The sequence below is a fragment of the Halichoerus grypus genome, chromosome 11 (genome assembly GCF_964656455.1).
Source record: "Halichoerus grypus chromosome 11, mHalGry1.hap1.1, whole genome shotgun sequence".
Taxonomy (NCBI): Eukaryota; Metazoa; Chordata; class Mammalia; order Carnivora; family Phocidae; genus Halichoerus; species Halichoerus grypus.
In genome coordinates, this window is record NC_135722.1 from 8,045,439 (window position 1) to 8,061,437 (window position 15,999).

General features: G+C 51.3%; 1 protein-coding gene across 1 annotated transcript; it reads right to left on the minus strand.

Annotated features, from left to right (window-relative positions):
• Nucleotides 1-1,294: 1,294 nt before the first annotated feature.
• Nucleotides 1,295-13,982, minus strand: STIP1 (stress induced phosphoprotein 1). The gene is made up of 14 exons (XM_036100370.2): nucleotides 13,835-13,982; nucleotides 10,739-10,948; nucleotides 10,117-10,258; nucleotides 9,816-9,957; nucleotides 8,976-9,144; nucleotides 7,870-7,996; nucleotides 7,678-7,780; nucleotides 7,276-7,396; nucleotides 6,201-6,297; nucleotides 5,924-6,048; nucleotides 2,907-2,943; nucleotides 2,591-2,694; nucleotides 2,209-2,381; nucleotides 1,295-1,784 (listed from the first exon to the last, which is right to left on the minus strand). Exons 1-14 carry the CDS (start codon nucleotides 13,841-13,843, stop codon nucleotides 1,712-1,714), a joined length of 1,632 nt encoding a protein of 543 aa, XP_035956263.1. The 5' UTR covers nucleotides 13,844-13,982; the 3' UTR covers nucleotides 1,295-1,711.
• Between the last annotated feature and the right edge of the window lie 2,017 nt (nucleotides 13,983-15,999).

Here is a 15,999-nt window from a genome sequence, read left to right on the forward strand (position 1 = left end):
TGCGCTGTTGGAGCAAAAGAGGAAGTTTTACACCCACCCCAGTCCAGGGTTTTAGAAATAGCTTGCTGCAACCATGTCCAAGTGTAACTAGAAAGCTTTCAGTTGAGCCGTGAGGGGTTTTTTGGGTTGTCAAATGATCCTTTATTGAAGGATGTTCCTTGGTAGTTCTCAACCAGCTGGGCACCCCGCTGCACCACAGCCCACGGACTGGGTAGTCTCCAGGACCTCTTTAATGGTTCCAGAGAATTCTCTAGCTCGAGACTGGTGCTGTATCTGTCAGGCAATGTTGATAAATCAAAAGTGATAATTTGGACTGGGCTTAATGTTTTTCTGCTTCCGTCTCTTGGGGGTTCCTTGAGGTTCTGCTCATCGGGACAGCAGCAACAGGTCCCGCCAGGATCTGGGCCTGTCCTCAACAGTTTCCTGTCATTCTCAGGCGCTTCCAATCACTGGCTGCCTTGGCAATGTCATCACCGACCTTTTCTGGTGACAGTGGGGCCAACTGACAGGGGGCCAGGGCAGACATAGTACCCCCACCGAGCACCTCGGGTACAGGACTTTGATGCTGGGGTTGAACTTTAGGCGGCTCGGTGGAGGCAGCTGGTGCGGGATGAACCCGGATTTGAAGGTGCAGAGGAACCTCCTCTGAGCAAAGAGCCAAGAGTGTGAGAAGTGAGTGGTTGGGTTTTTTTTTTAAGATTTGAGAGGGAGGTAACATGCGTGCGCAGAGGGAAAGAACCCGGATTCCCCGCTGAGCACGGAGCCTGACGAGAGGCTCAATCCCACAACCCTGAGACCGTGACCTGAGCCAAAACCGAGAGTCGGATGACCAACCAACCGATTCTCCCAGGTGCCTCGAGAGCAGCGAGTTCTTTAAAGACAAACTATCATAGAGTAGCTGACAGAGCTGGTCTCCCGAGAGATCTGAACACTACCAATAGGAAATGTTTTTGTTCTTGGGGGGGACCCAGTGTTCCCTCCATTTAGCTGGTTTCCGGTTCTGAGATGAGAGTGTGATGAACGATGTGGGAAGCGCCAGAATGTTGACCTGAACCTCTGGAGTTGGCGCTACTCAGGGTCAGAAGGCCCCAGGCTCCCTTTCAGCAGCTCGTTGGGCGACAGTGCCACCTAGTGACCGAAGCATGCTGAGGTGGCACTGATCCGCCCCCTTGGAAAGGAAGAGGTTCCGGTGCCCAGCTGACACTTCCACCTCTCGCACACTCCAGGTTGTAACCCCTACGGGACAACCACTTCAGGGTCACTTGGCAAAAGAAATCACAAGGACATAACAATGTATAACCACGCCCGACTGGCTTGTTTTATTGGAGAAGGGCACGTGGAGTTAACAATGTGAAGACAGCTGGCCCGGAGGTTGGGGGAGAAGAGCCTCCCCTCCCCACACATGCCCACTGCCCCAAATAAAAAATAACCAACTATGGGAGAGCAGCTGAGACGGCGACTGAGGGCGGGGAAGGGAACAGGGAACCCGAGGACAGCGGAAGAGACCATGCGTGTGCTGGGAGGGCCCAGAGGCAGCGGCGGTGCGAGTAACGTGAATACGAGTCTCTGTATCTTCCACATAGGTCTATATAAATATATAGAGAGAAGTTGTTCACTTTCCCCTGCTCTCCCCTCTGCTCCGCGCTGCTAGCTGCGGTCCCAGCTCCTCTTTCCACATGAGGGCAAAGGGAAGGGGATGATGAGCAAGTCATCACCGAATTGCAATCAGACCCACATCCATCAGCTTCTGGATCTTCTGTGCTATTACAGGATTCTTTAAGTGTCTAATGAACAAAAAGCAAAGTTATTAGACACAAGACTTAACCTAAAAAGGTCTTATTTGCTCTCGGAGCAACCCCAATGCAAACCCCGCGGAAGGCTCAACAGGAGGTGGCCAAGCAGGAGTCCTGGCTAAGACGGCTCCGCGGAGGCCTTGGCCCGCGGGCAGCACCACGCCACCCCGCACGAACCCGCAGACACAGCTTGAAGCCGAAGCCGCTCTCCCTGCAAAACTGGTCTTTCCAACAGACCGGTCTTTCCAACAGACTGCTCAAGCGATCGTGGCAAACACAGCCACGAAGCCCTTCCAGCTCACCAGCTGCGGCCCGCCTTTTCAGCTGTAAGCAAGCCATACACAGTAACCCCCCCAGAGCTCGGGCCATCTCGCAGCTCGCCTTCCCCTCTTCCGTCTCCCCCAACTCCACTTACTCGCTGAGCGCCTGGGGGTCCTTCTGCATCTGCTCCAGGATGAGCCGCATGGCCGGGTCACTCATTATCTGCTGCACCTCAGGGTCGGCCATGGCCCGTCGCTTCACGTCTTCAGGGCTGTCGTGGCGGTTGTACTGGGCCATCATACAGCGCTGGTAACCGTCCGCTGCCTCCTGCCTCCCAGCAAAGCCAGAAAGGGGCGCATGAGCACTGACCGGTTCGCTGCTTCAGCAGGGCCAAGGTAACAGAGGGAACTGAGAAGGGGGGAGACAGACAGACGAAGAAACAGGCAAGAGGGAAGCAGCAGCGAACCAACACCGAGAAGACCCAAAGGAGAAATGGAGGCAGGGGAGAGCCCCCTGGCAGCCAAGAGCAGCCCCACCTTACAGTTGGAGTCCAGATCTAAGGCCTTCTGGTAGACGTCCATGGCTTTCGTGTAGTCCTTCATTGCCTCCAAGGCGGCCGCTTTCCGGGTGTAGCCCTTGACTGCAGAGAAAGGTGAGGCGTCATCAGAACGCAGCTCTGCAGGATGCCACTTCCACCTTCCCATGGGAACCCCAACATCCGTCTCGCCCGCGGATGCTAGCTCCTAACGGCCACCAGCCCCGAGACAACGGGGGGGCAAGCACGTCCTCTCCCACTCTCCATCTCTGCGCCAGTGTCGAGGGACGGGGGAGGAGTGGCAGAAAAGCACTTACTGAAGGTCGGCTCTAGCTGGATACATTCCTCACAGTCCTGGGAAGGAGAGAGGAGAGAAGAAATGAGGCTTGAAGACAGACTGATCATTTGGAATAACTGAACACTTCGCCCAGACCCACGACAGTGTCCTTGTCTTGCATCCCGAGCTTCTGTTAATCCGGGCACCTGGGCCCTTTCACAGAAGGCCGAGCAGAGGAGGGAGAAGAGCAAGTCAAGCGAAACCATGAGGGTCGACAAATCCAGACTACGGACCACCCCACAGAAGACAAGTGGCCTGGACTCTTCAAAGAGCTGAGATTATGGAAAAATCCACAAAAGGTGGGGAAACTTCTAGCTTGAGAAATGGAAGAGGACATGCACGCGAACCAGATGAAATGCACGGGCCTCGATCCTGACGGCTTTACCGCGCAGTTTCGGTTAAGTGGGGAAATCTGAAGAGCCCCACAGCACCTGGCCTTACGCCCTTTGTCCCTCTATTACCAGGAGCTAATGACACTTCAGGAAAAGTGCACTCAGGAGCTCAGACGTGGAGTGCCAAACATATCCCACTTCCTTTCACAAATGGTTCGGCAAAAACACATCCATGCTTATCGCTCAAAAAGGTGGAGGACACACAGGCGTTCGGGTGTTTTTGTTTGAAGTGCCTATGAAATGGAAAATTCTGGGGAAAAAAATGCCATACACTATCATTTCACACCCAGGCCCACTTCCAACTATTCCGGCAAAAAGCTAGCCCAGAAATGGTTCGGTTCCTAGCTGGGGAAGTACCACTCTCCCTCACAGGTGACCACTAGGCGAACTGACCTGGCTTTGATGTCACCCTTGTACCACAGCAGTGATGTCCCCCTAAGCCAGACAAGAGCCCAGAAGATAGTGGCATCAACAACAAAAACTATCACGGACTCAGGTACTGGGGTCTCCGCATGGGTCACACTGTCACCTTCCCAATGAGGTGGTCCGGACTTGGGGCTCCTGGGTGGCTCAGTTAGTTAAGCGTCTGCCGTCGGCTCAGGTCATGATTCTGGCGTCCTGGTCTCGGGCACATATAGCTTCCTACTCCGTAGGGAGTCTGCTTCTCCCTCTGCCCCTCCCCACACTCGTTCTCTCTCTCCCCTCCTCTCAAATATATAAATAAAATCCTTTTTTAAAAAAAGATTTATTCATTTGAGAGGGAGAGAAAGCAGCAGACTCCCTGCTGAGCTGGGAGCCCGACCATGGGGCTCAATCCCAAGACCTGGAGATCATGACCTGAGCCAAAGGCAGACACTTAACCATCTGAGCCACCCAGGCACCCCTCACACATACAAATAAAAAAAAATTTTTTTAAAGAGGTGGTCCAGACTTGGACATTTTATTTATTTATTTATTTTAAAGATTTTTATTTACTTATTTGACAGACAGCGAGAGAGGGAACACGAGCAGGGGCAGAGGGAGAGGGAGAAGCAGGCTTCCTGCTGCTCAGGGAGCCCGGTGCGGGGCTTGATCCCAGGACCCTGGGATCATGACCTGAGCCGAAGGCAGACGCTTAATGACTGAGCCATCCAGGCGCCCTTTGGACAACATTTTAAAAGTCATCTACTGATCAGCACAGATAGTCATCTAGAGAATGGTTTAAAAATCGCCAATAGAAGCACCGGACAGTTTGTGTTCGAGAGAGCAGTGGGGACTAACTCCCTTCATGGTGTCGACAGAACCACACCTGACCATGCCCAATGTGACCGAGAACAGCACACCTGCTAACTGACCTAATCAAAAAGTGAGGGCAGATGGTAAAGCCGCTGTGGAAAACAATACCGTGCTTCCCCCAAAAAATATATGAATAAAAATAATTTAAAAATTAAACCTTGAACTACTCAGTGACACAGCGCTTCTCCTAAAAGAACTGAAGTTGGGGCCCCCCAACAGAGGCCACATGCCCCCCACCACGGACACAGGACCCCAGCAGCCACAAGGGGAGAACCACCAGTGCTGCTGACAGAGAACGGAGGAGGGGGACAGGTGGATCATGGCGTGTCCGTGTAACCGAACAGCACTCAGCCTTCAAAAGGAAGACAACATGGTGCTCAGTGAAATGAGCCTGACACGAAAGCACACACGCTGGCCAGTTCCACTTACAGAAGGTCCCTAGAGGGGTCACATTCACAGAGACAGAGCAGAACGGTGGCCGCGAGGGGCCGGGGGAGAGGGAACAGGGAGTCAGTGTTTAAAGGGTGCAGTTTCAGTTTGGGAAGATGAAAAGGTTCCGAAGGTGGATGGTGGTGAGGGTTGCACACAGTGTGAATGCACTGGAGACCACTGACCTGTATGCTCAGAAGGTTAGAATAAAAAAGGGGAAGGGGAGAACAACAGCAGCAAGGAAAAGGAATCTTATCACCAGGAAAGATGGAAAAGGATCCACTTTTCTTTCTTTCCTTTTATTTACTTATTTAACAGGGCGAGAGAGCACAAGCAGAGAGAATGTTAGAGGAAGAGGGAGAAGCAGGCTCCCCGCCAAGCAGGGAGCCCGATGCGGGGCTCAATCCCAGGACACTGGGATCGTGACCTGAGCCGAAGGCAGATGCTTAACCACCTGAGCCACCCAGGCGCCCCCGCTTCTCTTTCTTTTAAAGATTTGAGAGAGAAAGCGCGCGCAGTGCACAAGTGGGGGGAAGGGGAGGGCAGAGGGAAAAGCAGACTCCACACTGAGCAGGGAACCAACTCGGGACTCGATCCCAGCATGCTGGGATCATGACCTGAGCCCGAAGTCAGACGCTTAACTGACTGAGCCACCTAGGCGCCCCCAAGATCCACTTTTCCAAATACTCCCAATCACTAATATAACTCCACAAGCCAGGACGGAGCAGACTTCAGTCCTGCATTTTACAAAACTCACACACACACACCACCACCTTGACTCTAAGATCAAAGTAAAACCATCAAGCAAATGTTGATGAAAATAGGAAAAGAAAAAAAACCGCATTCCTCACGTACAGGTCAATCACCATAGTGCCTGCTCCACATTCCCAGACCTGCCCACCTTGAGCGCCAGCTGAAACTCCAGGAGTTTGGTGTAACAGGCAGCGCGATTGCTGTACAATTTGGCATCTTTTGGATTCCGTTTGATGGCTTCTGTATAATGCTTCATGGCCTGCGGATAGTCTCCTGGATAAGGGAAAAAGAAACTTTTTTAGAAAGCAAAAAGCCACCCTCCCCCACACCAGGGACTATTTATTTAGCACACGGGCAGCCGAGGCACAGAGGACAGGTCTGGACGACTCTTATCCAAAAGCTCCATCACCTGGGCTATAATGTACCTTTCTGAAAACATTCATTGCCTTTGTTCTTCTCCTCCAACGCCAAGTCAGGGTTTATATAAGCCAGCCGCTCTTGCTCCTTCAGAATTTTCTCCGCCTAAGAAAAAATAATTCTTTGGATAATCATTTAAACTCTCATGAACATAAATATTGCACTAGAAAAATCCTGATGCAGATTTTGATTTCCAAAAAGTACCATGGGCAACATTTTAGTTTTTGTTCAAAGAGCATGCAATTCTTGATCTCGGGGTTGTGAGTTCAAGCCCCACATTGGGTGCAGAGATTACTTAAAAAATTACATATTCTTCATTATCAAGGTACACTGTGGGGTGCCTGGGTGGCTCACTGGGTTAAGCGTCCAATTCTTGGTTTCAGCTTAGACTGGGTGTGGAGCCTGCTTAAGATTCTCTCTCTCTCCCTCTGTCCCTTCCACCTCCCCTCACTCAAAAACAAAAAACAAAAAAACCCCACACAAAACAAAAAAGGCAAGCAAGCCCCTGAAAATGATCCATGTGTCAATAACACAATTTTCTGACCAGTCTTGGGGCGCCTGGGTGGCTCAGTCGGTTAAGCGTCTAACTTTGCTCAGGTCATGATCCCAGGGCCCTGGGATCGAGCCCTGAATGGGGCTCCCTGGTTGGCAGGGAGTCTGCTTCTCCCTCTCCCCCTGCCCCTTTTCACAATTTGTGTGTGTGCAAGTACTCTCTCAAATAAAATCTTAAAAAAAAAAAAATTTTTCTGACCAATCTTTTCATGAATAAAATCACGCCCCCCCATAGTTTATGACAACTGGCACGATACACAACACTTTAGTTATGTAAGGTAAAAAAAATCTTAAGTTACAATTAAGAACCATAACACTCAATGCACTGACCCTCAGCAGAAGGTTTAAATCTTGGCCGATAAAAAAGTACAGCAAACAACCTGGGTTATTCCTTATGTGCTATCATGTAACAAGGACATTATATAAAATGACCAAAAACACTACTTAAAAACACTTGAGGTTCACTACTAAGTAACTGCAACTATAAGGAATAAGAACTTAAGAAAACATCCCCATTCTTTCCCTACCCACCTGTTGGCATTTCTTGAGCACATCTGGGGTTCGGTGCTCTGCCAAAGACTTGTTATAGAAATGGATGGCATCCTTGTACTTTTCTTCTTTGAAGTAGGAGTTACCAATTCGAGCGTAAGCTCTGACAAAAACAAGCAAAAAAGAATCTGCTAAGGGCAGAGCAGGGACAAGGTCAGCTCCTGCAGAGAAAAGACATCGGCAACTAGGAATAAGGCCCCCATCACCACTGGGACACTACGCCCTCCAAACACCTTTTGTCTCGATGCCTGCGGCCTCCTCTCCAGCCCACTGTTAACAGAGCAGGTGGTGTGGCCAGCAACCCTCCTCCCCATGCAGGAAAATTTAAGTCTTGGACATCGACCCCTCCACACCACTCGAGGTACCGCCGAAGGTCACGCGTACTTGGCAATCTGTCGATAGTCTTCTCGGTTTTCTCGCCCCACTTCGATGGCCTTCTCACAAAGCTCTCGGCATTTACTGTAGTCGCCCTTCTCGAAGTACACGGCTGCCAGGCAGGATGGTTAAGGAAGAGTCAGCCCTTGTCTCTCCCCAGGACTGCCTGACAACGCACTTACCCCTCGGCCTGGGCCTCACCTGCTTGATTGGTCATGTAAGTCATGTTGGTGGGGTCCAGGTCCTTGGCTCTGTCGTAGTGCTTCAAGGCTGTGTCAAAGTCTTTCTTCTTGTAAGCCTCATTCCCCAACTCCTTCTCTTTCAGCGCCTAGAGGAAGTGTGGAAGGAGTACTGAGCAAATCTAACCCAGATGGCAGAGAGAGCAAGAGCTTGGGACCTGCCCCCGGTCCCGTACAGCACGTACGACCAACAGGTCACCACATCTGCCGGCATCTTCTCAACCAGCTGTGAACTGAAAAGTGAGGGGCTAAGTGTTGGAATGGAAAATTAAAAACTTTCACCTCCACTTCCTCTGAAGTGCCCCCCTTTCCATCTACTCTCCTGGATTTTATCAGAAAGCAGAGAGCTTCTTTGGGGGAGAGGAAATCTCTCCAGCCTGCACCAACCTCCAAGAGGACAGCAGCTCTGTGCCCGGTTTTACTGGGAGAGGCTGCGCCAAGTCGGTTTCTGTCCCGCGGCCTTCTGGGGGTCTCAGTTGTCAGGGAACAGCGGCAGGGGGGTGGGGAGAGAATGATAAGGGGCTGGCCCAGTGGCAGCAGTCTTCAGCATAGCTTGCTACCACCCACATCATAGGGCCCTTTTCCAGCTCTGAGACACCCTGAACAACCAACGCTTACCCATCTGAAGGTGCTAAATTTGGCAACAATCTGCTGTTCCCATTTATAAGAAGGGAAATAAAATCGTGTAAGCACATGCCTCCTGCTCTGGAAGACTGTGTTGCTAAGTGGACAACTTTCAACTACACACCACATCCGACCAGGAAACAGGAGCCTAAATTAGATGGGTGTAGACAACATTTCTCTGGATCCCAGCGAGGACAAGGATCACACACAGAACTTTACTGGCCTGCCCCAACAGCCCCCTGCTGCAAGTCTCTGAGATACACCATTCTCATGAAATCGCCTGGGAAGTCAACCTTTTAACATACTGACCGTTCTGGTAACAACAGCATCCGGACGCTCAGAAACTGTTACAGCCGCCCCGACCCACAGTGCTCCTGCCTGACAGGGACTGCTGGCTGACTAGGTTGTTTAGGAATGTGTGACAACAAGGAGGAAAAACAAGACCTGCTTCTTATTCTCTGGAAGATCTTCTTCCATTGGCTCTGGTTTCGTGTCCTTCTTGGGAGGAGGAGGTGGGGGAGGTGTTCCAGCTTCCTCCTCCTCATCCATACTGCCCAGATCGACCCCCAGCAGGACACTGAGAGTAGTCATGATCCGGGGATCTTGCAGTTTCCTAGCATTGATTAAAAAAAAAAAAAAGAAAAGAAAACCACAATTATTCTTCACAACTAATTTTAAACCCCCACTGACTGCTAAATCTCAGATGACTGGATACAAGAGCTTCTCCTCCACAGAAAAACTGCTGGATTCTGCACTATCCACAAGGTACCACCGAGGAATACCCTATCCTTCATCAATCCATCTAAAACGAGGTAACAGCTGTCAGATTTATTTCTTGAAGGCAGAAGACACACAGAGGAATGAGTTACAGGTATACTCCATCTCATCTCAGGAGTCACAGATAGCAGTACGACTTAAGAAACACATCTTTACACCTGACGCTCTTCTCAACCACAAGTTTCCACTCCAACATACCAAGAGACAGCATCTGGTGCGCATGGAAAGGATAGGGTGGGTGCCAGATCAGAATTAGAGTAGAGCAGTGAAGAGGCATGGAAACTTAGGAAAGAAAATTCCAAATTATTCTGATGTATGTCCCCCTTGACCCTTTCTAGAAATATAAACAACCAACAAATACTACCGCTCGTTAGAGAAAAGTCAAAGACAGAAACACTGTTGTGTGAATGAGGGACACCCTCCTCCCCCTATGCCCGACCATAAAAATCCCAGGAAGCACAATGTCCACGTCCATTTCCAAAGACAAACCATGCTGCCTTGACTTACGTGCCCAGGTCGGATGGCTTGTTTCTTAGTTGCTCTATCAGCTCCCGGTAGGTAGGATCAGCGAGCAGCGTCCTTGTCCTGGGATCACTCTCCAACTTCTGGTACAGATTGGGCATGTTGAAAGGGTTCATGAATTTCCGCTCTGTTCCGAACAAAGGAAAGCACGTTACTAGAAATCAGTTCCCTTAAGCCATGATGCCCCTGTAGCCTATAAGCCTGACATTTAGGCGGGGAGCCTCAAAGTTAACCCTGTTTAAAAACAAAAAAAACCAAAAAAACCCAACAGTGTATTGGTGTCTACCTGCCAACCGGGCCTCCATATTCTGTAAGCCCTCTTTGAGCTGAGGATTATTTGCTTCATGTTTTAAACCCTCTTCGTAGGTTCGCTTGGCTTCTTCAAATCGGTTTAAGAACTCAAGAGCCGCTGCTTTCCGCGAATAGCCCTTAAACCAGCAAAAAAGGATACAAAACAAAGGACATCTAGAGGTAAGTCCAAAAGATGAAATCCAAAGAATCTGTTCTACATTTCATGGGACAAAACGGGTATTCACGCGAAGACCAAAGAACAGGAGGAGGAGCACATAATGCCAAGATTGAGAACGAAGAATCCAGACAAATATCAAAGATGCTCACCCTCCCCACCTGTTTATCTTACGACCCAGGGCTGTCCATTTCTTTGGCAGCATTTTCTCTCTCAGCAGTACAAGAGATAAGACCTGTCTCAACAACGGATGGTATCTCAGACTTGGCGACCTATACCATCAGTCTGAGGAACACACTCAGGGAGGAGAACAGACGGGTAATCAACTATCCGTCTACAGGGACACACAACAAGCCAGGTCAGGAGGGCCCAGTATGTAAAAACAGCGTACCAGAAGGCGTATCTGTGAAGTCCAAAAAGCCCCAGCGTGCCCACAGCTTACCTTGGCCCAGTCAGGCTTCAAGTCTACGGTTTTGCAGCCATCCTCATAAGCCTTCTGGTAGTCACCCTTCTTGGCATAGGCCGCTGAGCGGTTGCTGTAGAGCACGTGGTTCTGGGGATCTAACTTAATGGCCTCAGAGTAGCACTGTAGCGCGTCATCAATGTTGCCCGCACTCAGGGCCTTATTGCCCTTCTCTTTTAGCTCATTTACCTGAGGGGGAAAAAAAGCCAATGTACCTTTTCTCTCCATAACACACTTGCTTGGTCCCAATTTTCTAAGTGGCGCTTCTACTTTTCTTCAGTTACCGACAAAGAAGTTATTTTACAAACCAAAAGAGAAATCATTAATGAGTTCATTTACCATCTCCCACACCTTTTGGAATCTACCAGAAAACAGTACGTAACCAGGAAAAAAAGCCTGACCCTTTGCTCTCCACTAGCTCCAGTGTGAATTAGAATTCCAGCCACTCTTCCAAAAGTCTCTACTTAGGGCTGATGAAGGACACACTCTAGGACACACTCATGAGGTCCTTTCACGGAGTAACAAATTTATTTGCCATTACAATGCCAAGAAGCCCAAACAATAAACCAAACACAGGCCGCGCTGCTCCTCACAGAAGAGGGATTCACGAAGGAAGTGAACGAAGTGTGCTTGGACACACGCTCCACAACCCACAGGCTTCACACCGGCTCCTCTGGGAGCATCAAGATGCTCACCCATGATCAGAGAAGAACCTATTTCCATTCATAGGTGTGGTGATAAGTCACAGCATGGTAGATCATTGCTCTGTTCCTTAGTGAGTGAGAGCTAGCCCACCCAAACCAGTTTTGCCGCATTTAAATATTATTATACAAAGTATGCAAGAAAATAAAACACTATTTGTGGTTTAATCTCCAATCCTCTCAAATATTCAAAACATGGTCCTAATTAGAGGGCTTCTCCTAACCAGGGATGCCCTACCAGAGAGGAGGGGCCACATCTCAAATGCAAACACATTTGGTGAGATCAAGCATGTCATCAAGTTACTAAATCATTCTCTCTCTGACTCTGTCATCCAGCCCTGACCCACCACTGTTACATACCGATGCAAATGATTTTGGAACCCTGAGGCACACCGATCGGGAACTTCCATTAACCAGAGATGTTAGAGAGACAACCTTGAGAAGGAAAAACTCAAAGACTGCCAAATCCAGCAAAGGATAAAAATCTTAGAACTCAGGAAGGAGACCACAAAGCAAAAAGTTAAAAACTCAGCTAGTATCAAGATGCAGCTGAGAACAGTTCCATGAAGTTCTTGCCTATCCTACGAAACATCATTTGCCAGAGTACTGACCCGCAATAGGTCAGGAAATCAAGTCTGTAGGCTGTGACCAGCACTTTAAAAGTAGAATAGAAAATACCAGCCCACGATGCACATGATAGCAAGCACTATTTCGTTAAATGTTACACAGTTGTATCTCTGCGTTGATTCTAATATAAAAAGTACATTACACCCTGGGATTTATTTGAAAGATACTAAAAAGAAAATGTGGACACCAATCTGTCCAACTTGAATACAGATCTCCCAGTTGAAAATAAAAACCAAATGCAGAGAAGTCACATGGTGAATGGGTTCAGCAGTAGGTTCGAACACATCTGGAGTTAAAATGCCAGGTGGCCAGCTCACCAGTCATGAACGTTGCAGCCCTGAGTTTAGTCATTCATTCAGTCTCCCTGCACATCCGCTTCACCTACAATGCGCAGCTCGCTATAAAAAGTTTTTCTTATTTTGATATCGGAGGGACAAACCCCTTTCTTAAATTTGTAAGTAATATGTTCCTCATCCCAGAAATCTTTTTCTTGTCTCTACCTTAGTCTATTTAATCCCAGATACAATTTAATTATCCCAAGTGAGCAAAAAACTTATTCATCCCTCCATTTCCACTCTATTTTTTTTTTTTTTTAATTTACTCTAGAGGCTCCAGATTTGATCAAAGCAGCAATGGCTATACCTGAAGAAAGCAACACTAGGCTTTGCAGATCACACCGAAAACAAGGGGCCGGTTTTTTCCCCAGATGAATCGCTACACTTCAATGAACAGCTTCCAACTGAATAAAATCTCTCCAGGCCGTTCACAACCTCCAGGCCGCCGAGGATATAATGAAGCCACTGAAAGCAACCACCAGCAGCTACAAACTCGGTCCCCTAAAAATGCTGAGCCGAGACAAGTAACTTCTTGCTGCTTATCTACATAGCCTAGATTTTCTACAGCAACCAATTCCTCCTTGTGTAATCAGAAACCAACCTTCCAGAAATATCAGTCTTGAGTTACTCTCGAATCACATACACACAAAACCGAAAAGAAAGAAGACAGGGAGGGGCGGCACATGCATCTGTAAAACACTGGTAGAGATGGAAACCGTTCCAAGGACTTTGGCGGCACCCTCCCTTTCCTGCATCAGGCAAAGAAGTCGGCCCGCCGCTCATCCAACCTTCACTCAACGCTCTTCCATCCCGGCCCTACCCGATGCAGAGGAGTAGTATTTCCCCCAACTGGCTACTTCCAGTGTATTCCCGTCCCCGCTCCCCACATTCCTCCAAGTTAACTGTGGCCAAGTCCCGGGGGGCTTCTCCGTCGGGAATCCCGGCTCTCTCAGCTGGCGAGCCCCCCAGTGTGGAGCCGGTCCTTCCCGCCTCTACGGAAGCCCCTCGCCCACCTCCATGCCTCCCAGCACCCCCACCACTGTCCCCCCCGCCCCCCTCCGCTGAGCCGAGAGCTACCTCCCGGGAGGCCTCCGGGGCCCAGCCACGGCCTCTCTGCCCGCCGCGGGCCGGACTTCGGCCGAACTGTCGCCGGCCGTCCGGCCCTCCTCGCCGAGCCGGCAAGCGACGGGCGCTGAGTGGACCCGGCGCTCCCCGCGGCCCGGCCTCGCTACACTGCTCACCTCCCGCCCGGTGGGCTGCGGCCCTCACGCGCTCGCCGCCGCCGCCGCTGCTCGCCGGCCCCAGACCGCCGCCCCGCTCGGCGCCCGCCCCGCCCCGTTCCTCCACCCGCGGCTCGGCCTCGGCCGGTGTCCGAGCGGCCCCGGAGCCTCGGCCCGCCCCTCCCCCTTCACCTGCTCCATAGCCCGGCCCGGAACCCCGTTGAATCGACTCCGTCCGCTCCGCGTTCCCAACCGCACGCGCCGCCTTCTGGAACCTACTAGAAGCTGCCGGGACCCCCGGATCCCGCCCCTTCCTCGCCTGCTCACTGGTTGCGCTCCCCTAGGGGGCATTCTGTGCTTCCCTACTATTGGCTTGAAGTCTAGCCCATCATCTTTGCTTCTCTGTCATTGGGCAGTTGAGAGTAATCCCCTCAGCCCTGCCTCCCCCGCGCCTCCGGATTGGATCCTCCCGGAAAGCCCCGCCCACCCCAGGCTCCACGATTGGGGGAGGGGCGAACTTCTGCGACAGGGATTGGCCGCTTGGTCCGCCAATCGTGGCCGCGCTGGCCGCGCCCATTGGTCCCGTTCTTTCTGGAAATTTCCACTTCTCCCATTGGGCTGACGGACTCCGTGACGGCCGCTCCTTCAGATTAAAAAAAAAATGTCGATTGGGCGGAGAGTCGCCGCCACTTGGCGCTGATAGGTTTAAATAGCCGCCCGTCAAAAGGCAGTGTGGGGCTTCACCTCTGCAGTGGTTTATGGGAGTCCAAGGCCACAGTCGCTCTGCCGCGGTGTCCGCGGTGTCCGCCTCCCACCTCCGTGGGCCGCGAGTCCGGCCCTGACGACTCGCTCCTCCCCGGCGGCACAGAGCCGCTCGGCGGTCCCAGCCGGTGGGGGTGACGTCTGGGTGGACCTCGGGAGAGCGCCCCGGCCGGGACGTCCCCAGAGCCCGCTTTCAGGCGCCGAGTGGTCAGAAATAGCGAAGGAGCTGGGGTTTGGGTGGACAGACCGGAATCTCTCCGTAGCGGGGCCCGTGACTCCCCGGGTCCCCTCGGTGGAAACGCACGTTCTGTGTGACCCGCTCGTGTCAAGGGATTGGTCGTCTAGGGCCGTGGGAGGTTTCCCATCGTGCAGTCGCGTCTTCAGCGCTCCATGAGAGGGAGCTGCCGCCATTAGTGGGAGGTGCAGGGGGGCGGGGAACAAAGACGAGTGAGGTGCTTGCCCATCTGCTGGCGGCGGCGGCGGCGGCCTGGGAGGGCCTCGCCGAGAGGCAGGGCACGTGCGACAGCACCCGGGGATGCGAAAGGGCTGAGGGCGTGGAGGAGAGAGGCTGGTTTTCCCTCCTGGACCAGCGTGTGTTTCATGGAACAAAGAAGCCGCATGCCAGGTCTGGAGAGGGCTTGGATGAGGGTCTTGGGGCCTGCGGTGTCCTTGCTACCCTCCATCTGGGTCACGCCATCCCTGCCCAGGGTTTTAAGTGCCCACTCCTTGCCAATAGCTTGTCTCCACAGCTTCCTCTTCCAGCCCCGCTGTCCCTGATCCTTTCGCAGCACTGCAGCCAGAGTCACTGCAGATCCACATCCCTTGCTTAAAGCTCTTGGAGGCTTTAGATTGGGGCTCAGGGCCCGTCTCATCTGGCAGGCCCACTTATACGGCCTCTTTCCCTGTCCTCCGTCTTCAGCACCAAACTGCAGCCCGCTGACATCTCTGTTCATTAAACTAGGTGGGCTCCTTCCCTCTGGGCCTGCCTACAAACTGGTCCCTCTGCTGGGGTCCCCCTTCCACCAACTCTGCCAGGTTTATTTGGTCTTTTCAGGCTGAGATGAGCGGTCATGATTCCTTAACAGTCTACGTCCTACAAGGACACTAATTTCTGCCCACCTGTTCCTCGCTTTTACTACACTGTGGGCTATATGTGTGTCCAGTCACAAATTAAACCGGCAACTTCGGTGTCAGTGCCACGTTTTGTTAGGTCCACAGGGGCCTCGTGTCCTTTTTCCTTTTTCCTTGTTTTCCAGGTGCATTGCACAGCATCTGGCACATAGTAGGTGTTCATTAATCCGTCAAATATGATTGAATGTGTCAGAGGCGATTGTGGGCTCTGGAGAAAATGCAGTGAACAAACCTGACAAAAATCACTTGGCACTCATTCTAGTGATGGAGACACGCCAAAAAAGTTTATAGGATATATCTGCCTAAGTGCAGTGGAGAAAAATGAAGCAGAGAAAGGGTTAAGGAGCGTTGGGTGAGGGGGATGGTGTTGCATTTTTAATAAGCTGGCCTGGACAAACCTCAGTGAGAAGCTAAGATTTGAGAAAAGACCTGAAGAAGTAAGGGAGGGAGATGAATGGAAAATC